Source organism: Euphorbia lathyris, chromosome 4 (assembly GCF_963576675.1).
Source record: "Euphorbia lathyris chromosome 4, ddEupLath1.1, whole genome shotgun sequence".
NCBI lineage: Eukaryota > Viridiplantae > Streptophyta > Magnoliopsida > Malpighiales > Euphorbiaceae > Euphorbia > Euphorbia lathyris.
Window position 1 is genome coordinate 37,744,974 of NC_088913.1, and position 14,287 is coordinate 37,759,260.

The 14,287-nt window shown below is 36.2% G+C and overlaps 2 protein-coding genes across 2 annotated transcripts; both read right to left on the reverse strand.

The window, feature by feature from the left end:
- Nucleotides 1-116: 116 nt before the first annotated feature.
- On the reverse strand, nucleotides 117-2,249 carry LOC136227431 (probable rRNA-processing protein EBP2 homolog). The gene is made up of 2 exons (XM_066016091.1): nucleotides 2,092-2,249; nucleotides 117-1,251 (listed from the first exon to the last, which is right to left on the reverse strand). The coding sequence occupies exon 2, from the start codon at nucleotides 1,240-1,242 to the stop codon at nucleotides 337-339; it is 906 nt and encodes a 301-aa protein (XP_065872163.1). The 5' UTR covers nucleotides 1,243-1,251; nucleotides 2,092-2,249; the 3' UTR covers nucleotides 117-336.
- Nucleotides 2,250-9,839: 7,590 nt separating this feature from the next.
- Nucleotides 9,840-13,701, reverse strand: LOC136227884 (heat shock 70 kDa protein 6, chloroplastic). The gene is made up of 8 exons (XM_066016651.1): nucleotides 13,011-13,701; nucleotides 12,579-12,831; nucleotides 12,004-12,083; nucleotides 11,758-11,900; nucleotides 11,577-11,675; nucleotides 11,237-11,426; nucleotides 10,706-11,104; nucleotides 9,840-10,524 (listed from the first exon to the last, which is right to left on the reverse strand). Exons 1-8 carry the CDS (start codon nucleotides 13,557-13,559, stop codon nucleotides 10,117-10,119), a joined length of 2,121 nt encoding a protein of 706 aa, XP_065872723.1. The 5' UTR covers nucleotides 13,560-13,701; the 3' UTR covers nucleotides 9,840-10,116.
- Between the last annotated feature and the right edge of the window lie 586 nt (nucleotides 13,702-14,287).

A 14,287-nucleotide genomic window follows, 5' to 3' on the forward strand; every position in this document is an offset into this window, starting at 1 on the left:
TATTTGAGTTATTACACTCATCCAAATGGGGGAAAATGGGTACATAGTTCCACAGGGGATATAAGAGAAAATGTGTTAGCTCGAAACATAAACATGGATATATGGATACATGAATATGCGAAATGATTTGGTATTTTTTAATTAAATCCGACTAGTGACGCTACATGTCAACTTTTTGTGATCCGGAACGAGTGTACAAAATTTGAAAGAAGATACCTCAATACAATACCAGAGTAATTCTAGCTACTAAAAGTTTGTCCTAAAACAAAAAAGTTTGTCCTAAAACAACCAAAGCATTCCAAAATCTTGACTACAGCAAAACTAGTAGCTCGACCATTACCTCTTCCTTTTGTTGTTGCCCGGCCTACCACCATTGTTTGAGCCTCTGAAGTTGTCGACAGAATCTGCTGTGTTCTGCTTTTTCAAACCTTTCCTCCCACCATTTCCAAATTTGGAATTTCTGGTCTCCCTTTTCATTTGTTTCTTCTCCACTCTCTTTTTGCCCCCCCTTTTCCAATCTTGTTTTGCTTTTCCTCCTGAGCGATCACCCGGAGACACTCCTTGCCTTCTCTTTTCCGGCCTTCCAAATGCCTCTCCATCTTCAAAGGGCAACTTCATCTCGCCATCTTTGTTCCCAGCAAACCCACTTTGCTGTCTCTGCTTCCTCCACTTCTTAACAGCCTCTACCTCTGTTTTCTTCTGGGCAGATCTTTCTTTCAGCTTCTGTGCCTGAACCTCTTTAGCAAGTTTCTTGGCTTCTCTAGCCTTCCTTCTCTCCTCAGACTCCTCAATGTTTTTCTTCTCAGCCAAAAGCCGACCCTTGATTTTCTCCATGTGTGTATCTGATTTAACCATCTCAGCATAATAATCAGCAGGTCTAAGAAAAGGTAGTCCCATTGGCTCAACCTTCTCAAAGGCCTTTCGTGTACCCTCCAATGCTTGTGTATAAAAAGCTAGCTCTCTTGTTAAGTCATCATTCACATCAACCTCTTGCTCTTGCTCAATGTCGACAGAGAGTTTGTGTATCCATTCCATATTATCTGGCCAGCTGATATCTTGAAGTTTATCAATGAGACCATCTCTATTGTATATGGCATCCTTTGAGGGCTCAGATAATTTCACATTTTCTTCTGTTTCTGAATCAGATTCGATGTCGGATGCTTCTTCATCAGTATTATCTGCCCCGTCATCTTGCATTGGTTTCGCATTATACAAGGCCAAATCTTTATTCATTGTTCCCATTAAATGAACCTATGACAGTAGCAAATTGCAATCCCATTTAGATACAGCAAGCAATGAACAGAAAGATATAGCAAAATAATACCAAACTGTACTAGAGCCATACTAAACCGATTTTCTCATTTTCATCATCAAGTGGATATGTCCACAAAGAGCTTGCAAAACAACCAAAAGAATATTACCAACATGCACTAAAACCAGACTACTTTTGCTAAATGAAACAAGCAGGTGACCTAAATTATGATGAGCACTAAGAAAGTGAAGCATGAAATTGACATTGTCTTGGCTATCAACTGTGTTGGCAATGAGAAGTCGAAAAGGACAAATATGCAGCTAAAACTGAATAGACATTCAGCTTGAAAGGCACAATTAAACCATTTTGAGAAAAAAAAAAAAAAAACTATGAGATAGTCAAAATGAAATTCAGAATCAAGCAACATTCGCACAGTCTTCTTCCAGCTACAGTTTTAACCCTGAAATTAAACATCTACTATAAACAAATCTTGGATAAATAGTTGTAAAACTGCATCAGAATGAAAATATATGCAAAACCAAACAAGGTTAGGATGAAATTTCCTTCATAAAGCAAAAGCACAAACAAATACCCAATCGCAAAGAAATTTCAGAGAGAGAAAGAAAAAAGGTATGGCCTTGAGACTTATAAATGATTGACAGCATTTGGAAGAATAGAAATGGGATTTCGTCTTCATGGTTCTTTCTCAAAACGAAGCAAGACAAACCCATTTTACCCATCTCACAAAATAAGCATCTATCCTAACCATAAGCAACAATTATAATCAAAACAAAAGCAGAAACCAAGCAAACCACAAAACAAAAGCAGAAATAACTCACCGAAAATGGAGGAGATGGTGAAAGAAGAGGGAGGCGGCGACGGCGTGGAGGAGGAGAGGAGATGAGGAAGAGAAGAGGAAGAAAAGAGAAAGAAGGCTCAGGCGGCGTGGAGGAGGAGAGGAGATGAAGACAGAATAAAATTAAAACCCTATGGGCTCGTTTAGGTTAGGAATAATATTTTATTGTTGTGATTTACAAAATTACCCTCTATTTTTCTTTCTAGTCACTTTCTCAAATTCTATAAATTTTGGCCAATCCACAATTTATATCATAAAAAACGTGAAAAATAGAAAAATGATGAAAACGTTAAAAAATATAAAAATATGAAAAATATGAAACATGAAAAACGTGAATAACGTGAAAACGTTACAAACACGAGAATATGCAAAAAAAAATGCGAAAAACATGAAAACGTGAACAAACGCAAAAAACAAGAAAAGACAACCACACGAAAAAACACAAAACAAGAATAACGCGAAAAAGTGACAACACGAAATGTACAAAAGCATGAAAAATACGAAAAACACGAAAACGTAAAAAATGTTAAACCACAAAAACGTGAGAATATGTGAAAACGTGATAAACATGAAAATGTGAAAAACGCAAACAAAATACGAAAACGTGAAAAAATATGAAAAACATGAAAAAACATGGTAACAAAGTACAAAAAACACAAAAAACCGAAAAACTAAAACACGAAAAAATGCAAAAAATACAATAATGTGAATAACATGAAAACGTGACAAAACGTGAAAAATACGAAAATATGAACAAATGTGAAAAACAAGAAAATATGAAAAAACGTTATAAACGCATTTTTCACATTTTCGTATTTTTAATATTTTTTACGTTTTCGTGTTTTTCGCTTTTTTCACATTTTTGTGTTTTTCACTTTTTACACGTTTTTCTGTTTTTAATTTTTTTTACTGTTCGTGATTTTCGAATTTTTTCACTTTTTGTGTTTTCACGTTTTCGTGTCTTTAATAAATTTTCACGTTTTTATGTTTTCCATATTTTTTCAGGTTTTTGTGTTTTTTACATTTTCGTGTTTTCCACATCTTTTTATGTTTTTTTTTGCATTTCCTTGTTTTCATGGGTTTTTTCAATATTTTTTTCTAGTTTTGCGTTTTCATAGCTTTACACGTTGATATAACCTGGACTATAAATCTGGATTCTCACATGGAGCGGATACATTTATCGGATGGACCTGTTACTCGAGCACACGCAAAGAAGTTCGAAGAGGAGCTTCAAACATATGTGGTGCAAATGTTAGATATGTCGGAGCAAAATGACACAAATGAATTTCAGAAAGCTCTAACTTTTTTTGTACCTCTTGGGTTACTCGGAAAGCGAACACATCAAAGAAACCGAACACGGACTAAACGAAATAAGCGGTGAAATTGATTTAAAAATCACTATATGAATTTTAACTATTTGGATTTATGGGGAAATAAAATCAATTCAATATGAATTGATTTAATTTGTCAATGGTTAAAATGACAACTTCCAAAAACAATGTGAATTGTGTTAGTATAGTATGTAGTTAGATTTATAGAAGGGAAATTAGGGATTGTCTTTTGTGTGCCTTAATAGTGGCTATAATTTCTACTGTGGGAATTAGGATATTGTTCAATCCATTTTATCATTTGTTCTTCTTTGTCTTCCTTTTATATATCAACATATGACTATTTCTCTATTATATTGTCATCTCATATCTCTGAGTTTGAGTTTGTAACATTGGTCAGATTTAGCACATGTCTAAAACCAGCAGCTATATGGATCCATGAAATGAATTCAAAATAAGTTTGATAATAGAGATGTAAGAATAGCAGAAGTTGCAAAGCATCTTTTCTATATGGGAAAGCAAGTTACCAAATTGACTAAGACCATGGAAACCATGATTCTGATGGCTCTAAGGTTTTTATCGCAGGTTCAAACAATCATTGGATTGAACTGGTCATTATTGAAGGGATACAATTTGGTAGGTGTACCTGTGAGAGAAGAGAGGTTTTTTACTGGACATAAACACGAGCGTTAGACTTGTTTTAGATGCGGTGTTTTGGAAAATCCCGCTTTTACTAAATGTTCAAAACTAGACCCTTTTCAAGTTGACATATTTGTGTTTAGACAGAGTCTCCACTCGATTGATTGAGAAATTAGTCACCTGGGATCGACTTTTCAGAATAGAAATTCTAGATTCGTGGATACAACTTATTGGTGTGAACATCTTAATGTTTTAAAACTTTGAACTAACCTTATTATTCATTTTTTTTTCTTTTACTTATCGTGGATGCTCACTAGGTGTAAATCAGTACTGGTAATTATTTGAGTTATTACAGTCATCCAACTGGGGAAAATGGGTGCATAGTTCCACAGGGGATACGAGAGAAAACGTGTTAACTCCAAACATAAACATGGATATATGGATACATGAATATGCAAAATGATTTGGTATTTTTTTTAATTAAACCCGACTAGTGACGCTACATGTCCACTTTTTGGATCCCATAATCCCCCCCCCCCCCCCCCCCCCACGCGCCAGTGACAAGGAAGTACTCTTCTCGTCGGAGACAGCTAAGAGAGTGACCCGGAATGAGTGGATGCAAAAAGTGATGTATATGACTTAACTATTATCGCCATACGGCTCTACAGAGAACCACACACAGCTAAGGTCTCTAAATCTTCCGGTTGAAATTGTTTGGACGATAAATAATCGTAAAATCATGGATCTTACACTTTTCAGGCTCTAATGGCCAAAATGTGCATGTGAACAAAAATCTCTAAATGCCCAAATTTTAGCCATCCCACTAAAACTAACTGCCGTATGGCAGTGATGCCTTAGTCGTATGTCACTCCTCTCAAAGAGGGAAGTGGCATACGTCAATCATAAGTAGGGGTTGAAGCTCTAAATCTTACTAGGCATTCTTCTATATAATAAAAAAAATGGTTCAAAATACTTATAGTGGCGAAAGAGGCACTAAAGAACCTTTTAATGGCTCCAAATAGGAGCAAATTCTGATTGAACGATTGAAAATTAGGTGAAACACATAAAGTTGCCTGAAAAACCCTCAAAAGATTACCCTCTTTGCGTGGCAGTGGTCCAGATAAATAGCTTAAAGGGAGTCAGGGAGTGTCAAAACGTCCAACCCCTAAATTTGAAGTTGAAGAATAGTCGTGCGACTGCAAGTGTCATACGGTTGTAAATAAATTCCATACGACTGTTATGTGATAGCCATACATATGTAAGGCTTGACTTTTTGGTTTTCACAAATTAATGAGGTTGTTGGGATTCGAATCCTCGACCGTTTGGTCCTAGCGGCTCTGATACCATGTCATGGAACCGATTGAACTAAAAGTTCGAACTGATAGTTAAAGTCCAATCATATATCTTATATTAATCTCCGACAGGAGTGACATACTATTGTTATGACTCGAATATATTTGTATGGCTGTTATGGGATAGTTGTATGGTTGTTATGATTGGGTTTTTGGTTTTTGAGTGCATTTGGACAGATTTGGCTTGTTCTGATACGGATAAATAATGATTGAGTTGGTTTTGATCTTAAGCTAGTAAAGAGTTTCTTCTTTAACTTAACGGAAGGAGTAAATCCATATAGAAAGGTAGAAACCTTACTCTTCAAAAGAGTTTTGTATTTCTGATTGAAAAAGATACACAACTTTACAAAAGTTAGGGTTTAAATACCTCCCCTAAATCAAATACAAAAGGCTAGAATGTCCTAACTAGGGTTACATTTAATAAAGAAAGTAATAGGGATAAGATGGGATGAAGTGGCTAAATAGTAAAGTGGTAAATAAGTCTTAAAGGCAAAACAGAAAATTAGGAATCTGGCAACTTTGGTTTGATTGGCGAGTAAGTTACATCACACGGACATGTGACATGTTTGACACATCGTGTGGCTATTAGTTTCGGCCGCTCTTTGTCCCTTGACGCTGACTCTCACCCCCAACGTTTTGCAGCGGAATAAGATCTTACACAAGTCTAAGTGAGGAAAACACTCTTTATTAGAAAAAGGATGTTTTACATGTCACATCTGTGTCCCTAATTTTAGTTATTATACCCTAATATTATGTTACATTATATTTATTTATTGATTGGAGAGCTAATTGGATATTATGGATATAGTTTGGAGACCAATTTCATACTTTAAGTGGAAAATTAAAAGTTTAGGATAAATTTTAAAAGAAGTTAAAGTTTAGAGGGACCAAAAGGAAAATTTCCCCTTATTGGAAATACAAATTCACACTTTTCAACCTCCTTTTTTGGATAACCAAGAACCCAAAAATCAGAAATATAAAAGTTTGCATTTCATCTCCACCCTCCTCATCTCCTTCATTCAAACACCCAAATTCACCTAGTTTTGATCATACCTTGATATCTAGAGATTGAACCGTCGGATCGAGCTGATTTTTTTACAGTAGCTTCTAGACATCCTAATACACATTGTGGTCAGTGTGATTTTGATTTGGAGATTCCTACATAGGGTTAGACCTAGGCAGATTATGGTGGTGGATGTGAGGTTTTAATGTGTTTTTCTCTCAATTGGTGCTAAAGTAAGTAATTATCAACTACCCTTTTGAGTTTTTATGTATATATATGTATATATAACTCTATATTTTCCAGAAAATTGAATTTTTGTGGTGATTTTTGACATGCATTTGATTAATTGGAGTTTCTATGAATTAGTTTTTAACATGAGCTTAAAGTTAAGTTCAATGTAATTATATATGTATTTGCATGTTAATTTTAACCTATAATATATATTAATGTATACATGATTTGGGTTTTGTTTTGATGAACTTGGTATATTTGATTAATATTTGTGTAAGATTTGATATTTTGAAGAGTAGAATTTAAAGAAAAGAGTTTTGAAAAACTTTATTGAAATTGCTTTATGTATAAAAGTATATGTCTATATAATATATTAAATGATTTTCAATAAATTTACTTCTCAAAGTAAATTTTAGTTTTAATTAAAGATTATTAAAATAGTAATTTTGATGAATTTATGATTTATTGAAATAAATTATATATATGATGATTGATGCCTTTAGTTTTAAGAAATTGAAGTTATTATTGATAAATATATCAATAAATTATTTATTGGTGATTTTGGTTCAATAATGAATTATGATTTAATATTTTGGAAATGGATTGAGTAAAGGTATTGAGAAAGTTCTATGATGTTGATTTATGAATTATATATATATATATATATATATATATATATATATATATATATGAAATTATAATATTTTTAGTATCCATCCAGAGTAATCCGGATAGGTGGCTTTAATTAAAGTCCGTATTTAGTGAGAAATATGGTCTGTGTACACAGTTGAAAGACCAATCAGGTATGGCAAAGAAGTGTTGAGTAAGACCATGTGGGATAGGCAAATTATGAGATATCTCGATTCTATTATATTGTGGGGATTGATACATACGGGGATTATCTCTCGGATGGATACGATTTGTGAAATATTTATTGATATACGAGTTATGAAGTATTTATTGAGATACGGTTTATAAAGTATTTATCGAAATACAGTTGATGAAGTATTTATCGAAATACGGTTTATGAAGTATATTGATTTATGGTATTTTGTGGTATTAAGTATTTTAATACAGTTTTACAATGTGTGATATTTGAGAAATATTTGCAAACCTATTTATTTCGTATAGTTAAGATTTTAACCAAATAAATGCATATAGCTATTTCGAACACGAGTTTTACCTTAAGTAATCTAATACAGTGATTTTACGTTTTGACTATGCTTGGTATTTTGAGAAATGATAGCAAACTTGATATTTTAAGTTGCAGATTTTGTTAAAAGTATCATTTGACTATTTTATTATGGTTTAATCCATAAAATGTTCATTTTTAAGATATGAATTTTATAAGATGCATTTTGAATATTTAAACTATAGATATAGTTATTTTGGGTATAAGTATTTTATGTAGTTGATAATTGTTTACTGAGATTTCTGTCTCACCTTTTTAAATGTTTTAATATTTTAGGCGAGAAAGAGCAAGGTATATAGGAGAAGTTACTGGTCGAGAAAACAAGGTTGAAGTATCAAATCATCAATTTCATCTTTAGTTAGGACATTTGCAATAATTTGGAGATTTGATTATATTGAGTAATATTTTGAGACTTGAATGTAGTAGAGTTATGGATTTATTTAGAATATATATGTAAGAGGAATGTTTAGAAAAGTGATATTTATGATATTTGGATAATTTGGAGACTTTTAAGTGTTGATTATGATCATTATATTTCACGCCCGATGCCGATCGGGGTCGTCCAGGGTCGGGTGTGAGAATACAAATGCTAAGTTTACAAAGATCTCTCTCAAAGGCACTTTTTCTTTTTCTTTTTTATATATATTATTTTGAATATTTTTTTAAATCCTATTATTAAATAATTTTTTTTTAAATCTATATTTTTTTAAAACTTTTTTACCGTAGTCATATATATATTTTTCTATTTATGACATGTTTCTACGTCACGACATAATGGATATGCCTCCTGGTTAGCATACAAACGACACTGTGAAGACGCACGGGACCCATCGTGATACTTGGGGTATGATGAGTAAAAGATGTAGGGGATACGCCACGGAAAAAGGTATACCTTTTAATTGGTGAACTTGTGACGTGCCAAGGATCATCACCCACGAAGGCACATATTGATGCAGACATCTCCAAGGCGGACCCGATGAGAGGAGCTGAAAAGACAAAGGGAATAGAACATGAGTGACACGCGACAGATTTCTCATGCAATTAATCTGACTCTTGGGAGTAAACCGGTGTCAGTAAGGTCGTATAGATACCCTCGTCATCACAAGGATGAATTTCAGAGACAGGTGCGAGACTTAATAGAACAAGGGGTTATCCGTAACAGCAATAGAGCGTATTCCTCTCCCCACTTTGCAGGTCACGTTGTGAATGAAAACTACACAGTGTGAATTTCATTCGAAACACCGGAAGTTCAGCAGTTTGCCCATACACGGCGTGGGTTCTTTTTGCCAACTTTTTCATCCAGCATTCAACTCACATGTTGTGTGGCTGGTATCACATGCTATGTGAGGCACTTCTCCAGATTGCCTTTGATTCTCATTTGTGATCCATGCATCATGTTTGAACAACTTACTTGTCATTGGCCCACTTAGCATTAAGAGCTCATTATTTGCTTTCATTATGTGGCCATAAAAAGTAGTGCTTACGGTAACTTTTGTTTGAATCTCAAAGAAATAAAAGAACACATAATGAGCTACAAATAGTTGTGGCATTTAAAGTGATTATATTGAACGAGTTTAGCAATACATTGATTAATGGTTAATTGTATGGAGGAAACTACAACGCCATTTCGGTGTTTTCCCTGAGGGATCTCCATTCAACAAAAAGTCATTTTAACTCCTAAGATAAATGTGTTTTGAAAGAGTATGTAATGATAGAGAATGATAAATCCACGAGTACGTATAAATCATTAGTATACAAGATAGGATCATAGAAAGGAATGGGAAAATTCTACTATAATCATATAAAGGAGTGGAAAAATTGTTGTACTCTACTAGGTAGAGAAATCTTTCTCGTATGGAGATTAGAACACGAGTTCTATCCATTTCATATTTTATTCATATCGTGAAACATTTTGACAGTCATTATTCATTGATCTCAAACTTATTAAAAAAATATCTGTATTTCGACACTTGATTAACATAAAAATAAGAGAAAAACAGTTTTAAGTCATTAACATCAAGGGACAACTGCCATACTAATCTAACTACCATTGTAACTTTGGAGTGCAGTAACTTCAAAAACACCAAATGCTTTAACTATAACTTGATTTTTGCTATTTGGTGCTTCTTCCTCTATACTTCTAAAAACAATGTGTTCTCACTCACTCCCCTTCAAAGGCCAAAAATGTTTGCCAAACTAGCAACCCGTCCAAACCACCCAAATAAATTTCTCATACACATTAACAGCAACTATATTTCCCCTCTCACTTGCTGTCAGTGAAGTCCGCATCGATAACATCTCCATCAGGGCCCTTGCTTGATGAATCTGAAGGTCCAGCTCCAGCTTCACCACCTGGTGCAGGGCCTGGACCAGCACCTCCTGCGCCTGGCTGGTTGTAAAGCGACTGACCAAGTTGCATTACTTCTTGATTGAGAGCAGCCATGGCATCTTTGATTCCCTGGGTTGATCCTTCATTGATTGAATCCTTCAGCTCCTTCAGTTTTCCCTCTACCTTCTCTTTCACAGGTGCTGGAACTTTGTCTCCAAGCTCCTTCAACTGCTTCTCGGTCTGGTAGATGACTGAATCCGCCTGGTTCTTTGTGTCAATGGCATCTCTCTTCTCCTTATCTTCCTTTGCGAATCTCTCAGCTTCACTCACCATCCTCGAAACCTACATAAATCCATCCATGAACCCATTCAACAACATAATTCGAAGAAAAGTTTGATTGATCAGCTTCCATATCATTTGTGTCCTATTGCCAATAAGTCAGGCTACTATGCTTGAAAGTGCAAGTGTACCAAAAAAAATTAACACATTTCACAACAGAGTGGGCAATAACGACAAAGTGTACCTCATCACTAGGTAAGGTGCTGGCGCCAGTAATTGTGATGTCTTGCTTCTTTCCAGTGCCCTTGTCAATAGCAGCAACAGAGAGAATACCGTTGGCATCAATATCAAATTTAACTTCAATTTGAGGAACTCCACGCGGTGCAGGCGGGATACCATCAAGTCGGAAGCTGCCAAGAGATTTGTTGTCCCTAACAAATTCTCTCTCACCCTGAAGGACATTAATTTCAACACTTGTCTGACCATCTGCAGCAGTTGAGAACACCTCTGATTTGGATGTGGGCAAAGTAGTGTTTCTAGGAATGATTTTTGTCATCACCCCTCCAAGAGTCTCCAAACCAAGCGACAACGGGCTCACATCCAACAAAACAATATCACTTACATCTCCAGACAAAACACCAGCCTATAAACATCATAAAAAGGAGGTCAAATATAATCAAGTGATATCATAATTCCGAAGGATCTATATAAATGACGAGGAAGTTTCACAACTGCAAGACACAAGTTTCTTTTAAGAATAGGGCAATAGAACAACCTGTACAGCAGCACCTAGGGCAACTACTTCGTCTGGATTGACAGTGACATTGGGGTCCTTTCCGGTCAGTTTCTTTACAAGCTCCTGTACAGCTGGGATACGTGTTGATCCACCAACCAGTATGACCTCATCAATATCTTTAAAGGAAAGTTTTGCATCCCTCAAGGAATTCTCAACTGGTGTTTTAAGCCTTACAAGAATTACAAAGTGCCATCAGTAAGCAATTATTTCTAACTATCAGCCTGAGACACTCGTCACACTCCAGCATGCTGGAGTATTAAGTCAAGAACATCAAACAATCGACCTAAAGAAATTGCCTGAAATGCATTATATTAAGTACCTGTCAAGCAGGTCAGAACACAGTTCCTCAAACTTGGCTCTTGTAAGGGTTGTCTCTATGTGCTTGGGGCCATCAGCAGTGGCAGTGATGAAAGGCAAACTAAATAAGAACAAATATCCATCAGTAGAACTTCTAATCAAAATACCAAGCAATGGAAGAACAGCGACTGCGACTAATATACCTGATGTTTGCCTGAGTCAAGGATGATAGTTCCATTTTAGCCTTCTCAGCTGTCTCAGTCAACCGCTGAAGTGCTTGTTTGTCCTTCAAAAGATCAATACCTTCATCTCTCTTAAAGCTGGCAGATAGCCAATCAACAATTCGCTGCATTTTTATTATAAAACTGTTAAACTCTCTTAGGTACAAAAAAAAAAAAAAAAAAGGAACACTAGGAACTTGAACATAATACAACAGCCAAGAACCCAACCTTATCAAAGTCGTCACCACCCAAATGTGTATCTCCTGATGTAGAGAGCACTTCAAACACTCCATCACCTACCTCAAGCACTGCATTAAAAAAAATTCATAGAAGATTGATGATTTAATAAAGCTTTAACATGCAGAACACAGTTTTCTGTCTCATTCAAAAAGAAGGGGGAAATTTACATCTTGTGCATTGATGGATAGAAAGAATTAACCTCATAACAACCACATCTCTGAAATAATAACATATAAACCACGGCTTAATACACAATTAAGCAACTAAACGGCTAAACTTATCACTTTTTGCCTTTGGCACCCTAAGGTATAGGGACCTACACGCACCTACTAAGCTTGTCAATTTTGGACACCCTTATTTGCTCACATGGCACGACTTGTGTTTAGGTGGAAATTTGACTTAGTGGTGCCATGTCAACTTCATGGACTACCAAATCAGCAAATAATTATCGAGGTCCAATGCCAACGCAAAACATAACAAGTTTAGGCAGGTTTAGGTTTGTAATTATGTATTAAGCCTCTAACCCACTGAAAACTAAGTAAATGAAGGAACAATCACAGCACCTGAAACATCAAAAGTACCACCACCAAGGTCAAATACTAGGATAGTTTCATTGTTCTTCTTTTCAAACCCATATGCCAATGAAGCAGCAGTAGGCTCATTAATTATTCGAAGAACTTCCAATCCAGCAATTCTTCCAGCATCCTTTGTTGCTGTTCTTTGGGAATCATTGAAGTAAGCAGGCACTGTAACTACAGCTTTAGTCACTTTATCATTCAAAAACTTGGATGCATCATCTACAAGCTTCCTCAAAACCTAAATATCAAAAAGCAACATAAAAATAAATCAACCCTCAATTACTTCCATAGTTACAGAATTCCAAAATGATAAATTTTAACCACAAATAACCTATCGAATTGCTTAAAAACTGCTCAATCAGAAGCAATTAACCAACAAGGGACAAATTCCAAATTGAGATGATTAAATCGCAATACCTGAGCGGAGATCTCCTCAGCTGCAAATTGCTTGCCAATTGCAGGGCAATCCAACTTAACATTTCCATTCTCATCTCTCACAACTCTATAAGAAACCTGCTTTGACTCCTCATCGACCTCGGACATCTTCCTCCCAATAAACCTCTTCACAGAGAAGAAAGTATTCTCCGGATTCACCACCGCTTGACGCTTTGCAATCTGCCCAACAAGTCTATCCCCGTTTTTTGTATATGCAACAACCGATGGCGTGGTCCTTTGTCCCTCCGCGTTGGTCACTATTGTCGGCTTCCCTCCCTCCATTGCAGCAACTGCTGAATTGGTGGTGCCCAAATCAATACCCACAACTTTCTCATTTACTACCCTCAAAGGCCCAGAGCTATATCTTCTCCTTGAAGTGTTGCTGTGTCTTAAAAAGGCCGCGGTTGGAGACCTCAGACTTTGACCCAAAAATACAGTCCTTTGTGGAAAGGAAAAGGTAGGTTTTCTGGATGAAGACGAAGGAAACCCAATACCACCAAGAACGTGAATCTGAGCGGTAGATGAAGCCATTTTTAAAATCAAATTGGGTGAAATTGAGAGATAGAAAATGAAAATAGGGAAACTGAAGTAGAACAAAAGAGTCAATCCACAACGAGAGAAGGGTTGAAGTGTGGAGAAGATAAGAGAAGCGGAGAGGAGGGTTTTGGGGTTATAGGGCGGAGGAGCAAGAGAAAGGGGGAGTTTAGGTAAGGGTTAGGTGGTGACACGTGGCCCAATTCTAGAACCATCTTCGGCTGCGCACGGGCAGGAATATTGGCCGTTTGATTGAATTTTGGGCTGCCCGGATGGAAAAATCGAGGTGGCTGTGGACTTCGCCAGTACTATCACGCGTGTGAGATGATTTACTGTTACTGCCAGTGTAAAATGAAAACTAGATAAAATTTCATTTTAAATTGACAAAGGTTCGGTTATAGCAATTTAAATCTCGCATTATCGACTCTCGCTTTTGACGAGCCGTTTTCTCGCTTTTGACAAGCCGCTGCTGCCGCCTCTCGCTTTTGACGAGCCGTAGATTACCTTCCTCAGCTCAGAAACTTCCATTATCTCCCCTCCTTTAATCCCAACACACCCTGTTCTATCATGGACCTCGAGGTAGCGTTCCAACAACAGGTGACTTTAGGGGAAGAAGACTCCGCCGGCCTCACTATGCAGCTGGATGACACTGCAGAGCCGCAGAAACCATCAAAGTGGAGTTTGATAGGCCGCCTGCTCACAGACCGCCCGTTTCGCGTTCCCAT